Below are 18,156 nucleotides of genomic sequence, written 5' to 3' on the forward strand. Positions count from 1 at the left end.
TAGTTAATAATAATAAGTTTATAGTTAATTCTATGGCTTTCTTAAAGCCTGTTACAGACAGATCGATAATATACCAAAAGATATCTTGTTGCAAGACATTTTAAGATGTACCTTGCGATGTATAGCTCGGTGTATCACGATAGATTTTCTCCACTCACAATATAGCTACTAGACAGAGAGCGATATATATTTTGGTATCGTTGACGTGTATGGTGCTTATCTATACTATATCTTATACCTTTAAACGAGCAATTCTTGTATATATATATTTATATATATTTCTGTGATCTCGGAAACTGCTCTAACGATTTCGCTGAAATTTGGTATATGGGGGTTTTTGGGGGTATACAATCGATCTAGATTAGTCTTATGTTTGGGAAAACGCGTGTTTTCGAGTTTTTATGCGTTTTTCTTTCGACGCAGAATATGGTCGCTAATTTCGTGCTGCCCGTCACTGTCCGTCTGGTCCAGCGGGTTAAGACGCGGACGGTTAGAAACGAGTGTTACGGGTTCGAATCTCTCCCGGTTACTAACTTTTGTTTTTTTTTTATATGTTCAAGTTTATATATATTATATTTTTTTAATTTTTATTGTTTTAGACAAGTTTAATTTAGTAAAAAAATGTATTTAAGATTATATTACAATAAATAGTTAGAACCGAGCAAAGCTCGGTCGCCCAGGTACTGTCACGTCACGTTAATCAAGGAAACTGAGGGCCTACCGCGAATACTGGTTCCGCAAATTGTGGGCATCTGTCTCTTTCACTCTAATTGCGCCCGGCCTTAACAGAAAGATACAGAAAGATGCCCGTAATTTGCTAACTTCGGTATTCGCGGTAGGCCCTCTGACCCTTAATTCGGTGAAATAGTCGATAGTAAGTCATGTGTATTAAGGAAAAGTGAACTTTAAATCGGTGAAATAAGGTCTGTAGTTATAATTGTTGGTAAAGTTCATGCTCGCCTACGTTGGTTATTAAATATGAACGGTGTTCGATGTTATTAAACCAATTATATTTCACCCCTTGGTTCCTTAATAACTATTTCTTATCGGATCGGAGTTTAAAAACATCTTGAGGCGATGTGCCATTTGTGAGTTACGTAAGGACTTTAACTTCGTTACAGATATGTATAGTTTATTTTACGTCAGGGGTAAATAAAACTTCATCCTCTCCTATCATATGTATTTTCTCGGCAACGTACGTATGACCCGGGTAAGTCCTTAAAGTACGTCCAAAAGAGAGGTATGGGCACAGTGAATGTCATCTCGCCTTGTGTGGGGCACAGCACAGCGGATGTTATTCCAGGTGTAGAGCAGAGCCCAACTGGGGAAGTACCTCCACCTTACAGTAAACCGCAGCCAAATAACACTAGACCCTACTCATAGTGTTGTGTTCCTGCCGGCGAGTAAGGTTGCCAGGCGACGAGGGCGCGGAGTTTTAGGGTCGGCAACGCGCATGTAACACCTCTGGAGCGACAGGCATCCATAGGCTACGGTAACTGCTTACCATCAGGCGGGCCGTATGGGAAAGGATTACTACATCTGTAGCGTCACCAGTTAGTAAGGTATGCCGTTAGTGAGATGGTTACAGTGGCTTTCAACAGTAAAATGTCGATTCTGTTCTTGATAATTTTCCAAAATGGCATAACCTTACATCAGTTTTAGATATGCTCGTGAAGTCAGCGTGCAGCGCACAGAGCAACTAGTCCAGTATGTACGCTTAAGGGCAGCTTGCGTCATCCTGGGTTAGCCACTCGGGGTTAACCGGTTAAACCCGGAGTAACCAATACATTTAACTCCGAGTTAGTGGCTAACCCAGGATTTTTGCAAGTGGCCCTAGTATTTTAATTCGTACACATCCAAACCTTCAAATATAGAAAAACACAGTAAAACCTGCCGCTCACTTCACCGGTCATAAGTAGTTGTTGACATCATCTATGGCTAAAGTAATTCGCGTTTACATGTATATGATAGATGACACGATTAAAAACCATATAGTCATAGGAGCTTAGCTTTTTCGCAATATGCGCGCGCCGGTTGCAACAGATGAAAAGTGCCGCGCAAGGACGAGGCGCAAGCAGTTTAGCGCGCGTTCCATTTTCAAACGCATGGTTTTACTTTTACCGCGTAAATGTTGCGTTCGATTTTTAAACTAACTGGCTATTTTGAATGCTTCCCGAAGAGTTTTTTTTTATAGAAATGGATAGTTTTTTGCCACGTATAAGGTTGCTGGCTGTTTTTTGTGTATTCAGAAAATAGTGTGGATAGTTTTAATTCTTCCCGGTGTTCAAACATTTTTTGTTAGTGTTTTTGGATGTTCTTTATGGATCCACAAAATAGTGTTATTTTTAAATGTAAAGTTGTGTTATTTGGATATTATGCTGTGTTAATTGTTTTCGACATGTTTTTTTGAAAATTGGTTTAGTTACTTGAAGATGATAGACATTGTTGGTGTGGTACGTTATTTGTACTTTGGTAAATATGTACTTAGTTTTAGTTTATAGTTATTTAGCATATCAGTATATCACACATAGGTAACTTAAGATTAGGATTCACCCTACTACTTAACTATAACTGGTCAAACAAGTTTGTCAGTAGAAAAAGGCGCGGACGATAGCCCTTCGCGCCTACATTTTTAAAATTGCCGCTTTTTTTCTACTGAAGGAAATGCCTTGACAGACTATAACTAGTTTACCCTATAACCAGTGAACTTTCTGTAATTGAGTATTATACCTAGTACGACCGATCCAGTGGAGTTCGTCTAGTTATTATTTTTCGCGGAGACTTACAAGGATGGTTTAACTGAACCGATATTGATACATAATGTACGATATCTGATAATCAAATATACTATTTATCTTATCAGATATTGATCTCGTAATATTACCTGGTGATTAGATAATGTTCGATCGATATGTTAGTAATGAGTAATCGGCCTCGTTGGTGTAGTTCTTAATCACCATGCTTATGAAGCTGGTGCTCCTGGGTTCGAATCCCGGAGTGGGCATTTCTTTGTGTAATGGCCACATGTATGATGATTTCTGTAAGTATGTATTTATTATGTATAGTCTCCTAGTACGGTCACATCTGAAAATATCGATACGAAAACAAGTGCCAAAATATGTATACACTACCTTAATATATAGGCAATAACGTCGTGTATACATATTTCTGGCACTTTTTTCGTATCGATATTTTCAGACGTGACCGTACCTATTGTATAATTTGGTTAGTTTGCCTAGGATATATGTGTAAAATCTCCAAGTATGTAAACAACAATAAATATTATAGGAGATTTTTGCACAAATCGACTAAGTCCGACAGTAAACTCAAGAAGGCTTGTGGGTACTTAGACAACGATACATATATAGGTATAATATAAATATGTACATACATAGAAAACACTCATGACCCAGGAACAAATATTCGTGCTCATCACACAAATAAATGCCCTTACCAGGATTTGAATCCGGGTCCATCGGCTTCGTAGGCAGGGTCACTACCCACTAGGCCAGACAGGTCGTCAATATGTATACCTTTTCACTTCTCACGCTCGCAAAATTGAGGATAAAGTCGCGTGTAAGCAGCAAAAAGTTGCTTATTATGCTCTAGAGCATAAAGCAAAATCATCAAGTGCGACCCTTATTGACTTAGTAATAAAGTCCAAAATCTGCCATACAAACTGCCACTGCAGAGTATGTTTTTCTTTAGTCTTGAATAAATACGGTAAAATAACCTAAAATATTGGATACTTCTACAGAAATAATCATAATCTTGTTTTCCTCGCAATAGAAATGAAAAGCAGAGTATTTCACTCTGGCATAAATGTCCCATTTTATCCTTGAGACCTATATCTAAATTGCTTGGGCTGAAATGGGTTGTTTTATACCTTAGTTCTATAATCCACTATAGTAATAGAATTCCTTTAAGATCCAAGTAAAGCCCTGAATAAGCTACATGCCACTTATCTGACGAATAATATCATCGTTGGCGTTTCACAATCTTAAAATAAGCTTAACTGATAGATAAACTGCTAAGTTTGCAGGAAGTTTTATCTGGCAGTTACTTTATTCGGACATTGTGAAACAGGCCCCAAGAACTAATATGGTAATATCGATAGTTAATACGCTTAAAACCTTGCACTAATTAGTGTATATAAGTAAATATTCATATTACAGAACGCATTATGAATAATCTTTATTCAGTTTACGACTGCACATAACTTGGTATATTAAATTATTATTCGTAATGTTTAGTACGATGCGAGAGTGACATAACGAGTTACAAATGAAGACGCTGTTTATTACATACATACGTACTTTATGAAGCGTTTATCTAGACCTCTGGGTCATACGTTGGGGCAATTTTACTTCTAAAATGCTATCCAACGAGCAATGCCATTCATCCGCTTGTATCAAGAAAATATTTCTTGATACAACATCTTTTCCAGTTTAGATACTTTTTTTTTTTTTTTATCTGATTTTTATTGAGTCTTTGGACACTCTAGGTGAACATGTCCATTTAGATACTTATAAGGAAGGTATTATAGATCGGCCAATTATCCTATTATATTTATAATACAACATCCAATGTTCCGTTTTTTTATTTATTTGTATATGCAGGTACGGAATATATAAACGAAGATCTCGGTACATTTTTGTCTTCGATAAACGCAACTGAAATGAGCTATCGTAATTTAACATCAACATTAATTGATGACGTGGCCTATGAAGGGGCCCACTGATTAACAGTCCGCCGGACGGTATCGGCCTGTCAGTTAGAACAAAAAGTTGACAGTTACGAACAACTTTAAGATCCGCTAGATTTGCTAGAAGGATTACGAATCGGTAGTTTGCATTTTAGCACAGATATAATAGTTCTTAACTTCTTACGAACCTTTAACGTTTAACTTAGGTTTTAATACCTGTGACCTTCAACGCGCCGCTCCCCGCACCGCGCGCACTGGCGCAACGCTAGGGTTGCCGACGCGACTCTTAGAAATGATTTTGATTTCACAAATAAGTACCTACTTTAACTATAGATTTTATAGAAGATATCTACCTACTTAAGTAAGTACAAATAAAAATTCTAATGGTCAAACTAGCATTAGACTTGCCATTAGCTGTATGAAAGGGTAGCGTAAAATAACTATGAGCAAGATAAGTAAGTAAATTGTATCCTATCTTGTGTCCCACTGCGGCCCAGAAATCCCGACTCATGATTTGAGTAAGCAATGGAGCTTAGCAAACTAGCAGAATCGATCGGGTTAGGAACACAGAACTGCGCTCCAGAACTGGTATCGTAGATGTGGGTGTTAAGGCCACTAAACTTAAGTGGGGTTGGGCGGGACACGTCTGCCGTATGCACCCGGATCGGACGGCCCGAATTGGCTACCGAATGGACACCGCAGATTAGCCGGGACAGAGGCAGACCAAAAACGCCCAGCTTTTTAATATTATTGAGTTGGTGCATAAATCATTGGACACTTTTATTTCATAAAAAAAATTCTAGGTTTCAATTCGGTTACACGCTATAATAATCTATTATTCTACAGAATGTTCTAGGAGCTTTACGCCAAGGGGTATAAAAGGGCGCGCGCATTCCGAGTTGTTCAGTTTAGTTCAAAATGGAACCGCGTCAACTATTAAATTAAATTAAAATTTAAAATTCATTTATTTCAGACAATTGAAAATCCATAATTTATAAAGTTAATTAATTAGAACTAAAATTAAATAACATTAACATACAATTATATAAATTAAATACTATTGGACTTGAATAAATAAAAATTAAAATTAAATATTAATAAATAATAACTAACATTACATTAAATTAAATTTCCTGTTAAAACTGACATGCAGGGAGGACCAGTGCCTCAAAAGGCCACTGTCCCATCTATTTGCCACTGTGGCCAGGAGGCTGTGGCGGCTGTCACGCACCCTGCTAAGCATCGCGGCGCAACGCTTGCGGAGCGTGGCGTGGAAACCGTCCACGCTCGCATCCGCAAACATCCCGGACGCGCTACAGTATCGCGGCAGCCGCAACAGCACCCTGAAGGCATCGTTGTATTGGACCCGCAGAGCATTTAGCGATCGCTGGGTGTACCTTGTCCATAGACTACATGTGTACAGCGATGTACAGTACGCTTTAAATAAGGCTTTTACTTGGGCTGTACATCGGCTGAACCTGCGCGCAATCATGTTTGCTCTCATCGCTAAAGCTCTGCGTTCCCTCTCAATGTCTGCATCATCACGCAGATCTTCGGTAACCAAATGTCCAAGATATTTAAAAGACCTCACCCTATTTAGTTCCTGTCCATCAAGAAGAATGGGAGGGACATACGTTGGGCTTTTGGTTCCCGCTTTAAAAACCATATATTCGCTTTTGAGCGCATTGTATTTTAACTTATGGTCACGGGCGTACGATTCGCAAATGTCGATAAGTATTTTCAATCCCCCTATCGACGGGCTCAGCAACACCATATCATCCGCATAACTTATATTATTGAAACAGACTCTGTCAACATGGCATCCGACATGCGTGCTGCTGAGTCCCTCGATTAGGTCATTAATATATAAATTAAATAATTTCGGGGAGGTTAGGCCCCCTTGCCTTACACCGCATTGCAATCCGTACTCGTCCGAAAGTGCGTTGCCCCACCGGACACTGTTTCTCTGGCCACCATACCAACACCTAAATATACGTGTTAGCTCCTTGGGAAACTTGATCTTGTCAAGCTTTTTCCAAAGTAGGTCGTAATTGACAAGATCAAAAGCTTTGGAAAGATCCAAAAAGCACGCATATATAGGCGTTTTTATTAACTATGAGGGATCATGCTTTACGAGCATAATCAAGGAACGATTGCGAGGCAAATGGCCGAAAAAATTAACACAGTGTTCGGACAAGGCACTATTGCTCATTCCACAGTGAGTTATTGGTTTAAGTCTTTCCATAAGGGGGATACGAGTTGTGAAGACAAACCTCGCTCCGGTCGGCGAGTTGTCTTCGACGAAGACCTTCTACGCTCACATTTGGAAAGACATCCGGATGCGACTACCACATTCTGGAAAAGCTGAACTGGACAGTGGTACCTCACCCGCCATACAGTCCTGATATTGCGCCGTCGGACTATTGTTTGTTTCGGGCTCTAAAGTTACATCTAAGAAAGAAGAAGTTTGAAAACTATGAACAACTCCAAGACGATATTGCCCAGTTTTTTGACCACCAGCCTCCTGCTTTTTGGGAACACGGCACATTGTCTTTGCCAGAAAGATGGTTACATGTTGTTGCACATGACGGTCATTATATTGTGGATTAATAAAAAATATTTTTAATAAATGTGTTTGAGTGTCCAAGAATTTATGCACCAACCCAATACTTACGTTAAAATAAACATATTATATGTTAGATAAAACTTATTTTAAATATCTGTTACTAGGTCATGTTCGTTTCGTATTCGCAATATGATTAGATTTGATACGAGTTTAGATAACTTGTTTTTTTGTTGTTTATACAATTCTGTAAGTAGTTTTTAAAAGTTAATGACTTCTAAATGTCAAGGTAAAGAATATGCATTGGTTTAATGCAGGCGATCATACAATTATATCCGGTCAAACAAGTTTGTCAGTAGAAAAAGGCAAGAATTTCAAATTTTCTACGGGACGCTAACCCTTCGCGCCCTTTTTTAAATTTGCCACTTTTTCTACTGACGGAAATGGCTTGACAGATTATACATATAGGGACCGCGCGCGTTGGAGGGTCTGCCATCTTGTGACCTGAATCGGAACCATAAACACGCACATGTACACGTACACGTCACGTGTTTTCTTGTGCATAGTAGGTTCTGTCATCTTGTGGGTTACATCGGAACAAAAAACATCACATTTACGCCTCGCGCCAAAAATCTGACGGCTCCTGTGCTGCCTCCTACAGTTCATGCACGCTCCCTATATACTTGTATGTCCGTTTGTGACTCCTTATTCTTTAAAAAAATATTTAACTTATTAGGTTTGTTAATTTTTAGTGTTTATTTGGATGACAGGCAAGATTAAACCCAAGTTTTGTTGTCCGATTGAGCTGAATTTTAGCTCGAGGTGTATTTGGGAAATTTCGTAAATTGACTCTGGTATGTATGACTATGATGGAATAGAGCTCTTCGGAATTAATAAGTCAAAAATATATTTTGATTTTATATTGTACTTGTTATTCTCAAAATGTATATCTAGCACATTGCTTAGTCATCTTTCTCAACTTATCCTTTGCCAACAAACCTACATTAATGCAGATTGAATCGTACTGCGACTATATCAGGCCGTAATTCCTACGTTCCATGCACCAGTGCACTAACATATAATTTCGTCTAGCCATAATATTGCGTACTGTCATAAATAAATCTTTATCATCGAATTTAAATTGTCGTGTGACATACTAACATTAAGCTATTTTCACTCGTGACTGAAAACACGTGAGTCAAGCCGTAAAAATAGCTTAAATCTTATCAATGTTGTCACATCTACCAACTTTTGGGTAGATCTACCTATTTTGCCTGCGTTCTACCTATCTGCCTCCCTCGGCCTGAAATCTACTTATTTTTCAAAATGGTACAATTGTAAGTAATTCTCAATACATGTGACGGAACATTAATTAATTTCTACCGAATTTAGATTCGATGTAATGAAAACTTGCCAAAGAAACAGATTATACCAGCAGATTCATTACCTACAAACAATGGAAATCCTCAATTTTGATTCGATTTCTTTAATAAACACGTGTACTAACATCACAATATTAAAGACTAATAAATAATTTGAAAAATTTTATACACATTTTTTATCATAACAATGTACTTACTTGCTGTGCGACCCCATACGACAGATTGATTGTCGTTTTGTTGATTTATTTTCCCAAGCATAAGATTCTATTTCACCAAATATTGAGCCGAAAATGCCACAGGTTTTCGAGAAAAAAAAAACTGAAAATTGGGTTATTTATTTTTATCTAAACTACTGCACCGTTATTTTTGTAACTTAAGTATATTATTAAGGGTTCCTACATGTAAAGTTTAGAGTTTGTTAAGTTAGAAGCTGGGCTCTACATGAGATCTGATAACTTAGCTTTTTGACAGTGGGAGCCTTATTTCGTGTTGGCAACATTACATGAAAATGTTTTTGGTGGGATTTCTATGTCTTTAGGCGTGTCTATGCGAATCCTCACGCTGCTCCGGTGTGCGAGCGAGACATCTATATATTTTGTGCTGATCCACCAGTGTGGTTTCCGAGTGAACTTTCTATTTTATTATTATAATATATTCTGTTCTTATGTTCATTAACGTTATTGTTTGTACTTGTTTCAGTTGCTATGGTCGTTCTGCGGTTGCGTCGTGATATCCCTAGTCGTAGTTATTATCTATTACTACAAGAGATGGCGGTCGAAAGGTAATTATAAGCATAGTTAATACGTACATATACTCCGTCTCATTCTAATTGATACAGTGAGAGGGGGTAGGAGTACCGAAACGATATATGTAAATTTCGACTTTGTGTGATACACACAGGCATTATATTTCGACGAACTCTCTGGCCTAGTGGGTAGTAACCCCAACGACAACTATGTTGCGTTGTTTCAAGGCAGAGTTCCCTTGGCCCCCTCCTGTCTCCATCATCATGGTGCCCTAATATTGCATTGTCACCCGATTTACATATGTATGCTAATTTTCAGCTCGATCTGAAATCGGGAAGTGGGTAACATTTTGCTACTTTGCTTAAATAAAAGCATGTAAAAATATATTAGTCCTTAAGGCGAAAATGTTAACTTCTTTGACGTCGATGGTATTCTAACCCAGGACCTCTGGTTTAACCCTTTGAATACCACACCTATTGAGCGCGGCACGTGATCGTGATCCTTGTCTGAATGCAGCAAGGTTGATATTCGGCTGGCAGCCGCACGCGTCAGTTAACGTCTTTGGCGCTCAAAGGGCTAAAAAAGCTGAAGACGATGATGCCAATCTAGAATTCCCAATTTATTTTCATTCTCACTTCTACCAGAAATGTTAAACGGCGCCCCAGCCACAGTGGAGCCTACGAAGCGGTTCCGCAAACGCGACAAGATGCTCTTCTACGGCCGGAGGATGCTTCGCAAAGTGAAATCCATTTCCAACTCTGGCCAGGGCAGAAAACGCCGGGCGGTCATGCGGTTTGCGAGGAAACTACTTCAACTGAAAAAGGAGTCAGCGCCTGAACAGTTGAAGGTACTATAGGGCTTGTTTTTATTGATAGCCGGAAAAAGTACAGCTGCTTACGATAGACAGAGCGTTACCTTTTAGTCCCGCACAGTCTGAAACCATCAACACGAGAAGAAATACGGACAACAGTTAGGCAATGGCTTCCTCTTTCGCGCCATTTGGTCCTATCTAATACACAGTCCCGCCACACTTCACAAAATGTATCTAGGTCGTCTCGCTGTGGTTGAAATGCTGTTCTACAGCCGGAGAATGCGGCGCAAAGTCAAATTTATTTCGAACTTGTCATGCGGTTTGCGAGGAGACCTTCAAGGCGTAAGATATGTGTCATATATAGTCATGACGTACTTTTGAGCCACTCTAGTCTTGGCAACCGGCTAATGAGGTTTGTACCTTACTTTTTTGTAATAAGGCAAAAAACGGTAGAGTAACACCATGATAAGTTGGCAGGATTTTGATAGCCCAGCCTGTGCAAGTTAAGTAAACATCATAATTTCATAGAAGTATAACATTTAAAATAACACTCGCACTGTCTGGGCTGTCAAAATCGCTGCCAACTCATCTTGATCTGACTCTAAAAATCAGGGCTGCCAGTACATAAATCTTGATTATACAGACCAACGTCAAAAATTATACGAAATTCGATTGCATTATACGAAAACGATTATACCCGACTTTTTTAATTCTTACTTCAAAAATCGACTTGTATTTAGTAAGTAGTAACTAAAATCTCGTAGTAAGTAGCGCCGAAACACAGCACAAAAAAGTAAAACACGTCTCGCATATTAACAAACACCCATCATATATTTATTTATTTATTTATTTATTGCATATTAATCATGTGGTACATAACAGGTATTACATTAGGGCAAGTTCACACATGAACCCTGTTAGGGCACAGCAAGTATATCTTAGACTACACTAAAACTAGGAAGTGCATGCACATAAGTACATAAAATTAAAATACTTATGTTTATACTTATTAATTCATACTTATGTTCAAGGCATAAAATTAAAAGATAACATTTCATATTTTATTATTATTTTAACTTAATAGTTGCCATTAATTTATTTATTTTGTAAATACTCTCCCACAGAAACATTAATAAATTAGTATTATTTATATTAAATTCAAATTATCATTAACTATATTAAAAACATATTTAATATAATTTATTATTATTATACATAATTTTATTTGGGCAAAGATTCATCATTCAGGTACTCGTCTATGGAATAATAACATTTTTTGAGGAGCAAATTTTTTAGTTCCATTTTGAACACGTTGTCTTCCATTTCGTTTATTATTTTTTCGGGTAGTTTGTTTGCGATAAGAATGCATCGGTAGTAAGGGCCTTTTTTAAACATTTCTAATTTTGTTGGGGGTAGTTGTATTTCAATTTTATCATTTGCACACCAAACCGATCAAATGGTGAGTCTAAGGATAAAAACCACTCAAACCGTCACCGTATCGTATTATCAAGTTGGCAATCCGTCTCTGTTAATCCCGTGCTGAAATACAAATGCGAAATAACCATTCGTGTTTTTTCGTATCCAATTACTTATACCGAACGTACGATACATAATAGATACGATAATCAGTCCGATTATACGAAAGTCTGGCAGCCCTGATAAAAATATATTAGATGTCGACTGTACACGTAGCTAGTTGTCCGCCTGAGTCGCGTCGATTTTGTTTAAAATCTTTTAAGATCCTATGGAAAGAATGACATATAAGTTGAATTATTTAAATGTCATTAACACAGATTATTGTCGTAGGTCCTAGAACCGCCCGCAGAATACCTAGAAGAAGACTTAACCAACGACGATCGGGTGCCACCGGACGCTCTATACATGCTGCACAGTATCCGAGTGTTCGGACACTTCGAGAAACCAGTGTTTCTGATGCTGTGCAAGCACACGGAGATCCTCAATTTGCCCGCGGGGGCTTTTCTGTTCAAAGTCGGTAAGTATTGACCGATAACAAAGAAAACGAACTAATAAACTAATGTGGTTCGGCGACCCAATGAGGGTCTTCGCCTCCGGAACAAGAGCATGCCACTTTTCCCAATCCTGCGCCGTTTCCACAGATTCGCTTCCACACCGTCCTCCCAGCGGTATCTAGACTGACCCACTGGGCGGCCACCAGTCGGTCTTCCCAAGTACGCCCTCTTGGCAGCCCGATCCTCTCCCATTCTACGCGGTTGACCGAACGAGCGAAGTCTGTGGGATTTCGTTTCGTCGATGATGTTAGGTTCGCCCACCAAGTCCACCAACTCCTCAATTTCGGTATTCTTCCGTATCCAAAGAGGAGTCCTTATTTCCTCAAGGTTAATGTTTTTACGGGGCTGCTTAATGTGGTTTTAGGCACTAAGAACAAAGTGATTTTTTTTTTTTCTGAATTTTTAAAAACGTTTAATGACCTTTAGCACTTTCAAAACTTTTTTTTAAGCCTTGACGCAAAAAAGAGGTGTTACTCGTATATGTTTGACGTCAATGCCAGATCACCAGATCAACAGATTTGGTGGCTGTCTGTCTGTGGCATCGTAGCTCTCAAACCGATGGACCGATTTCGACGCGATTTTTCAACGTGAATGCGAGTTCCTTAATTTCGTTGCGTGGTTTTTAGATATGTTTCATAAAAATCGATCCAACAGTTTCAAGAACCTTTTCCAACTTGATGTCAAGTATTTTTGGTATAAAATATATTTTTTTGACCTAACACGTAGGGGATTTGAATTTTTTTAAATAGTTATTTTAGTAATAATATTAATGATAATGTATTACAGGTGACACTGACGAGAACGTGTACGTGGTTCAAAATGGCCGCGTCAATGTGTACATCACCAACCCGGACGGCAGTAGTTTGTCTCTCAAAGTAGTCAGAGCGGGCGAGAGCGTCACTTCACTGCTGAGCTTCACTGATGTGCTCACGGTGTGTACCTATTTCTCTGTCTAGATAATCGCCAGCAACATACCTACTTTGCCAATGCCAGGCGGAAGTCTCCAAGCCGCAAGTTGGAAGTTTAAAAAAAATTCGGATGGGCCCGTGGTCAACCACATATTTAATCTCCGCATCACATATGTTATGTACAGGGCCCGTACAACATACAAGTTGTTTTATAATGGTACAAACTTAGATAACTTACTTATTGACGGGTATCAAAATAAATACTTGTTTCGAGAATAAAAGCTTGTTACACTGTTAAAAATCAAAAATGTGTATTATTTAATAAATTAATAATCTATTATTTATTTGAGTGACAATAAGATGAATGTCAGCTAGACGTTTCTGTACTGATTGTCAAGTATATCTATTACTTCTATTAGTTACCTGAAGAGGTTGATAAATGATTAATTATTACGAAAATATTAATTGGAATCAGTGACGTCATTTTTCTGTCAACGGCATGAAAAGTACGGGCCCTGGTTATGTATTACTATACAATACTTTGTGAATAGTAATAGGGAGTATTACTGCAATGTGTAGAGCTCAACGAGGGGGGTGTGGGGTTAGGGTCGGCAACGCGCATGTAACTCCTCTGGAGTTGCAGGTGTACATAGGCTACGGAGACTGCTTACCATCAGGCAGGCCGTATGCTTGCTTGCCACCGACGTAGTATAAAAAAAAAATGTTCTGCCGCCAGAGTGCAGCACTAGCACCTATCGTAAACCGTAGAGTAACTTATACATACTGTGCCTTAAACTGTTTATTGACAAGTTTTCACAGATAATAAAATATGACATTGATGTATCAAGGCGGTTTGTTTACAAAGGGCCTGCCGGGAAACGCGAAAATCGAAATTTTGTTATCTTTTTCTTCGTCGCTGCAAATACGCAAGAGTGATAGAGAGGAAATTTCGATTTTCTTGTTACGCGGTAGACCCTCAGATTGTGATGGATTGTGATAGTGGCGCCCCCTACGCAGAATTACGCGTAGTATTCCCTATTCAGACGGGGATATAGGAGTCGTTTTAATTACTGTTTGTAGTCTTTTTTACCTGAATATGTTAATTTTGAAAAATAACTAATTTGATTTTTGTGTATGATGGATCAATCTATTCGTCTATGCATCTAAATGCTACATTTTAACCTGCTTTAGAACAAGAAGAGGACTTTTAACCCTTTCAACGCTACGCCTAAGAGTGCGGCGCGTCAGGGTGAACCTTATCGGAATGAATGTAAGGACGATATTTGACTGTAGCCGCGCCCGTCAGGTGACGTCATAGACGGTCAAAGGGTTAACGAAAAACAAAAAAAAAACAACGGGTTATATTCCGGGAGTGCCGGCAGAAGTGAACACTTGAATATTAACGTTGTGCATTTTTGATATTTTTGAATGGTTAGGGAATAATTTTACACGAATTCCTTTAATTATCAGTATAAAAGTACTATCATTTATGTGGTAAAATACAATATTCATTTATTGCGGTCTATTGGCTTCAATGACATTGTAACAGTTTTTCGATCAGGTCACGTGTCCGTCTTGCGAATTTTCAATCTGATGAATCTGTCTGTTACGTGACCTGTCGCGAGTTTAACATTTTCCCCCATCACAAAAAGTGCACAGCGCCGCTAAAGTTTTCACTTAAAAAAAAACGAATCTTTGGTTGTTTGCAGGGTCACTCCCAGCCGTACAAAACCGTGAACGCCAAGGCGTTAGAGGACTCGCAAGTGATCAAGTTGCCGATGAGAGCGTTCCAGGAGGTGTTCCACGAGTACCCCGACATTTTCGTTAGGGTTATACAGGTTAGCCAAGATGGAACTTACATACAGGTCAAGACACGTTTCTGGCAGATGGTATCATTAATGCCGACCATCTTCCTCTTTGGGACTCCATGGTTGTCGCCATCAGGCGGGTCGTATGCTTGTTTGCCACCGATGTAGTATTAAAAAAAGAGTTATCGACTGTGTTTCAATTGACCCCAGTCTTCCCTGCCAAAATCGTGAACGCTAAGACTCCCAAGTGATCTAAATGTATTTATTTTTCCACGAGTACCCTGACATTTTCGTCAGTTATCCGGGTTAATCACCGGTTTTCAAAGATAGTGACAATTCAACAAGTAAAATATACACCGTGGAACATGGAATCCGAAAAAATTTAACTGTGTATTCCTGATTATATTTAAATACTAAAATGTCCATTAAATTTTTATGGAATACGCGTAGTTTCAGAGTTAATATCAATAAAAAAATATATATTGTTAGTTAGTGCAAAACGCCTTATTAATAGCGAAGATGCCATTATAGGACGTAGTCTAAATAACGTTGATAGATGCCAAGAAGTGACAAGTAACACTTTGCATAAACTAGGTTTAACGAAAAAAAAGTCAATAATTAATTTCCAGTGCCAGTAACGTTTACTTTTATACATTAAAAATAAGTACCTGCGCGACCGAGCTTTGCTCGGTTATTTATTGTAACATGGTGGTGTATAGGTGATAATCTTAACTACATTTTTTTACTAAATTAAACTTGTCTAAAACAATAAAAATTAAAAAATTATATATAAACTTGAACATATTAAAAAAAAAAAGTTAATCACCGGGCGAGATTCGAACCCGTAACACTCGTTTCTAGCCGTCCGCGTCTTAACCCGCTGGACCAGACGGACAGTGGCCGGCAACACGAAATTAGCAACCATATTCTGCGTCGAAAGAAAAACGCATGAAAACTCGAAAACACGCGTTTTCCCAAACATAAGACTAATCTAGGTCGATTGTTTATCCCCAAAAACCCCCATATACCAAATCTCAGCAAAATCGTTAGAGCCGTTTCCGAGATCCCGGAAATATAATATATATATACAAGAATTGCTCGTTTAAAGGTATAAGATAAGATTTTTTTGAGAAATTTACTTAAAACTCATATAACATTTGGCCTCTGAAATGCGTGGTCAAGATGGTATCTCGTTTGATGATATCGTGGATGGTTTCTTTCGGCTTCCTCGTGTTACACCGTGCAGATTGCCGCTACGTGCTGTCCTTACTTATCCACCTGGCAATGTACTACAATTTAACTTGGTTTCCTATTTTGGTTTAAATACAGAATTAATATTATTTTCGTGCATTTCAGATCATCATGGTGCGATTACAAAGAGTGACCTTCACTGCGCTGCATCAGTATCTTGGCTTGAGCGCGGAGTTGGTTAATCCAGTGAGTTCTACGTTTTTGTTTAATAGTACAAGTACCTGGGCGACCGAGCTTTGCTCGGTTATAACTATTTATTGTAATATGGTGGTCTATAGGTGATAATCTTAACTACATTTTTTTACTAAATTAAACTTGTCTAAAACAATAAAAATTAAAAAATTATATATAAACTTGAACATATAAAAAAAAAAACAAAAGTTAGTCACCGGGCGAGATTCGAACCCGTAACACTCGTTTAGCAGTCCGCGTATTAACCTGCTGGACCAGACTGACAGTGGCCGGCAACTCGAAATTAGCGACCATATTCTGCGTTTTAAGAAAAACGCATGAAAACTCGAAAACACGCGTTTTCCCAAACATAAGACTAATCTAGATAGATTGTATACCCCCAAAAACCCCCATATACCAAATTTCAGCGAAATCGTTAGAGCCGTTTCCGAGATCACAGAAATATATATACATATATATATATATATATACAAGAATTGCTCGTTTAAAGGTATAAGATAAAGGACGTATTATTTTAAGGCAACGTTATGAGGCATATGTGTAAATAATACCAAAGAGAATTAAATATCAAAAAGTAGCGCCATCTAATAGATTAAAGGCCAAAGTTATGGCGGCATCGTTTCGAGAGATAAAGGTTATGGCGCCGAAACGAAAAGATGCTGCTATACCTTTGGCATTTGATCTATTATATGGCGCCACTTTTTGATATTTAACAAATTAAACACATATCAGTGAAAGAATAAGGATCAAAGTCGAATGGCGTTCTTAAAGTTTTAATTATGTGTCGAAAGATGGCAGTAAAATTTACGTCGCTACAAAGTTTACTTTGACAAAACACCTCTTTTTCAAATTATTTTTGTAGATACTAACAGGGAAAGTTAAATAAAAGCTTATAATATATTGTATTTTAATAACAATAAGTTAACCCGTTTGCCGCAGGGCCGAGAAAAACGCCGGCCTACCACAGTCGCCTCATCGCCAGGTCGAAAAGCCACAGTGGATTCCAGTACTTCTATGCATTCCCCACACCACAGCGAGAGGGTTGAACACAATGTAAGTATATTATGCGTGTGCAATGAGTGTGTGTTCGTGTGTAAGTGGAAGACATAAATTTCAAGTCTTATGCGCGTGTGTGTGTATCTCAACTCGCCAAATAGATAGAGTATCAAGTTAGTGAGTGTGTATGCGTAACTTACGAGCATGACCTACTATAATACCCAGACTCGCATTTATACAGGGTGTTTATTTAGTCACCTGCAATAATTTACGAGGCGAATATATAGATCATACTGAGCAACTTATACTATGGGGCTAACACCGAAATCGCGAAAAAAAATTTTGAGTGACCTATGACTGAACGACCTATATATTCACCCCGTAAATTATTGCAGGTAACTAAATAAACAGCCAGTATATAATCTTTATAGCGTGGCCGATTACATTAATAAAGCCACTGCCCTTTTCGGAAACCTCAAAACGGCTCAGGAACGCTTCGGCCCCAGTTTCATTTCGTCATCTCCATAAATCGTCCGCAGTGTTATGTCGTCACCCTACAATTCCTAATTCGTAACCTTCCTAACTCGTCCACTTTCTTATATCGTCAATACCCCATTTTGTCTAAATTCCTATTTTGACCATAGTGCCAACTCGTCCAATATCTGATATCGTCAATATACCATTTTTGTCTACGTTCCTATTTCGACCAAAGTGCCAACTCGTCCGCGTTCTTTTATCGATCTAGGATAAACGGTAAGGTAAAG

General features: G+C 38.4%; 1 protein-coding gene across 9 annotated transcripts in view; it reads left to right on the top strand.

Moving 5' to 3' along the window:
- Positions 1 to 18,156, top strand: part of LOC133525012 (neuropathy target esterase sws) — a 94,545-nt gene that overhangs the window by 7,066 nt on the left and 69,323 nt on the right. For all 9 annotated transcript variants that reach the window (XM_061861209.1, XM_061861242.1, XM_061861270.1 and 6 more), the window contains exons 2-8: positions 9,350 to 9,431; positions 10,041 to 10,243; positions 12,014 to 12,200; positions 13,024 to 13,169; positions 14,855 to 14,983; positions 16,310 to 16,390; positions 17,336 to 17,449. In XM_061861209.1, the coding sequence (XP_061717193.1) occupies positions 9,350 to 9,431; positions 10,041 to 10,243; positions 12,014 to 12,200; positions 13,024 to 13,169; positions 14,855 to 14,983; positions 16,310 to 16,390; positions 17,336 to 17,449 (942 nt within the window). The remainder of the gene's footprint in view (positions 1 to 9,349; positions 9,432 to 10,040; positions 10,244 to 12,013; positions 12,201 to 13,023; positions 13,170 to 14,854; positions 14,984 to 16,309; positions 16,391 to 17,335; positions 17,450 to 18,156) is intronic.

Source organism: Cydia pomonella, chromosome 1 (assembly GCF_033807575.1).
Source record: "Cydia pomonella isolate Wapato2018A chromosome 1, ilCydPomo1, whole genome shotgun sequence".
Classification (NCBI taxonomy): Eukaryota; Metazoa; Arthropoda; class Insecta; order Lepidoptera; family Tortricidae; genus Cydia; species Cydia pomonella.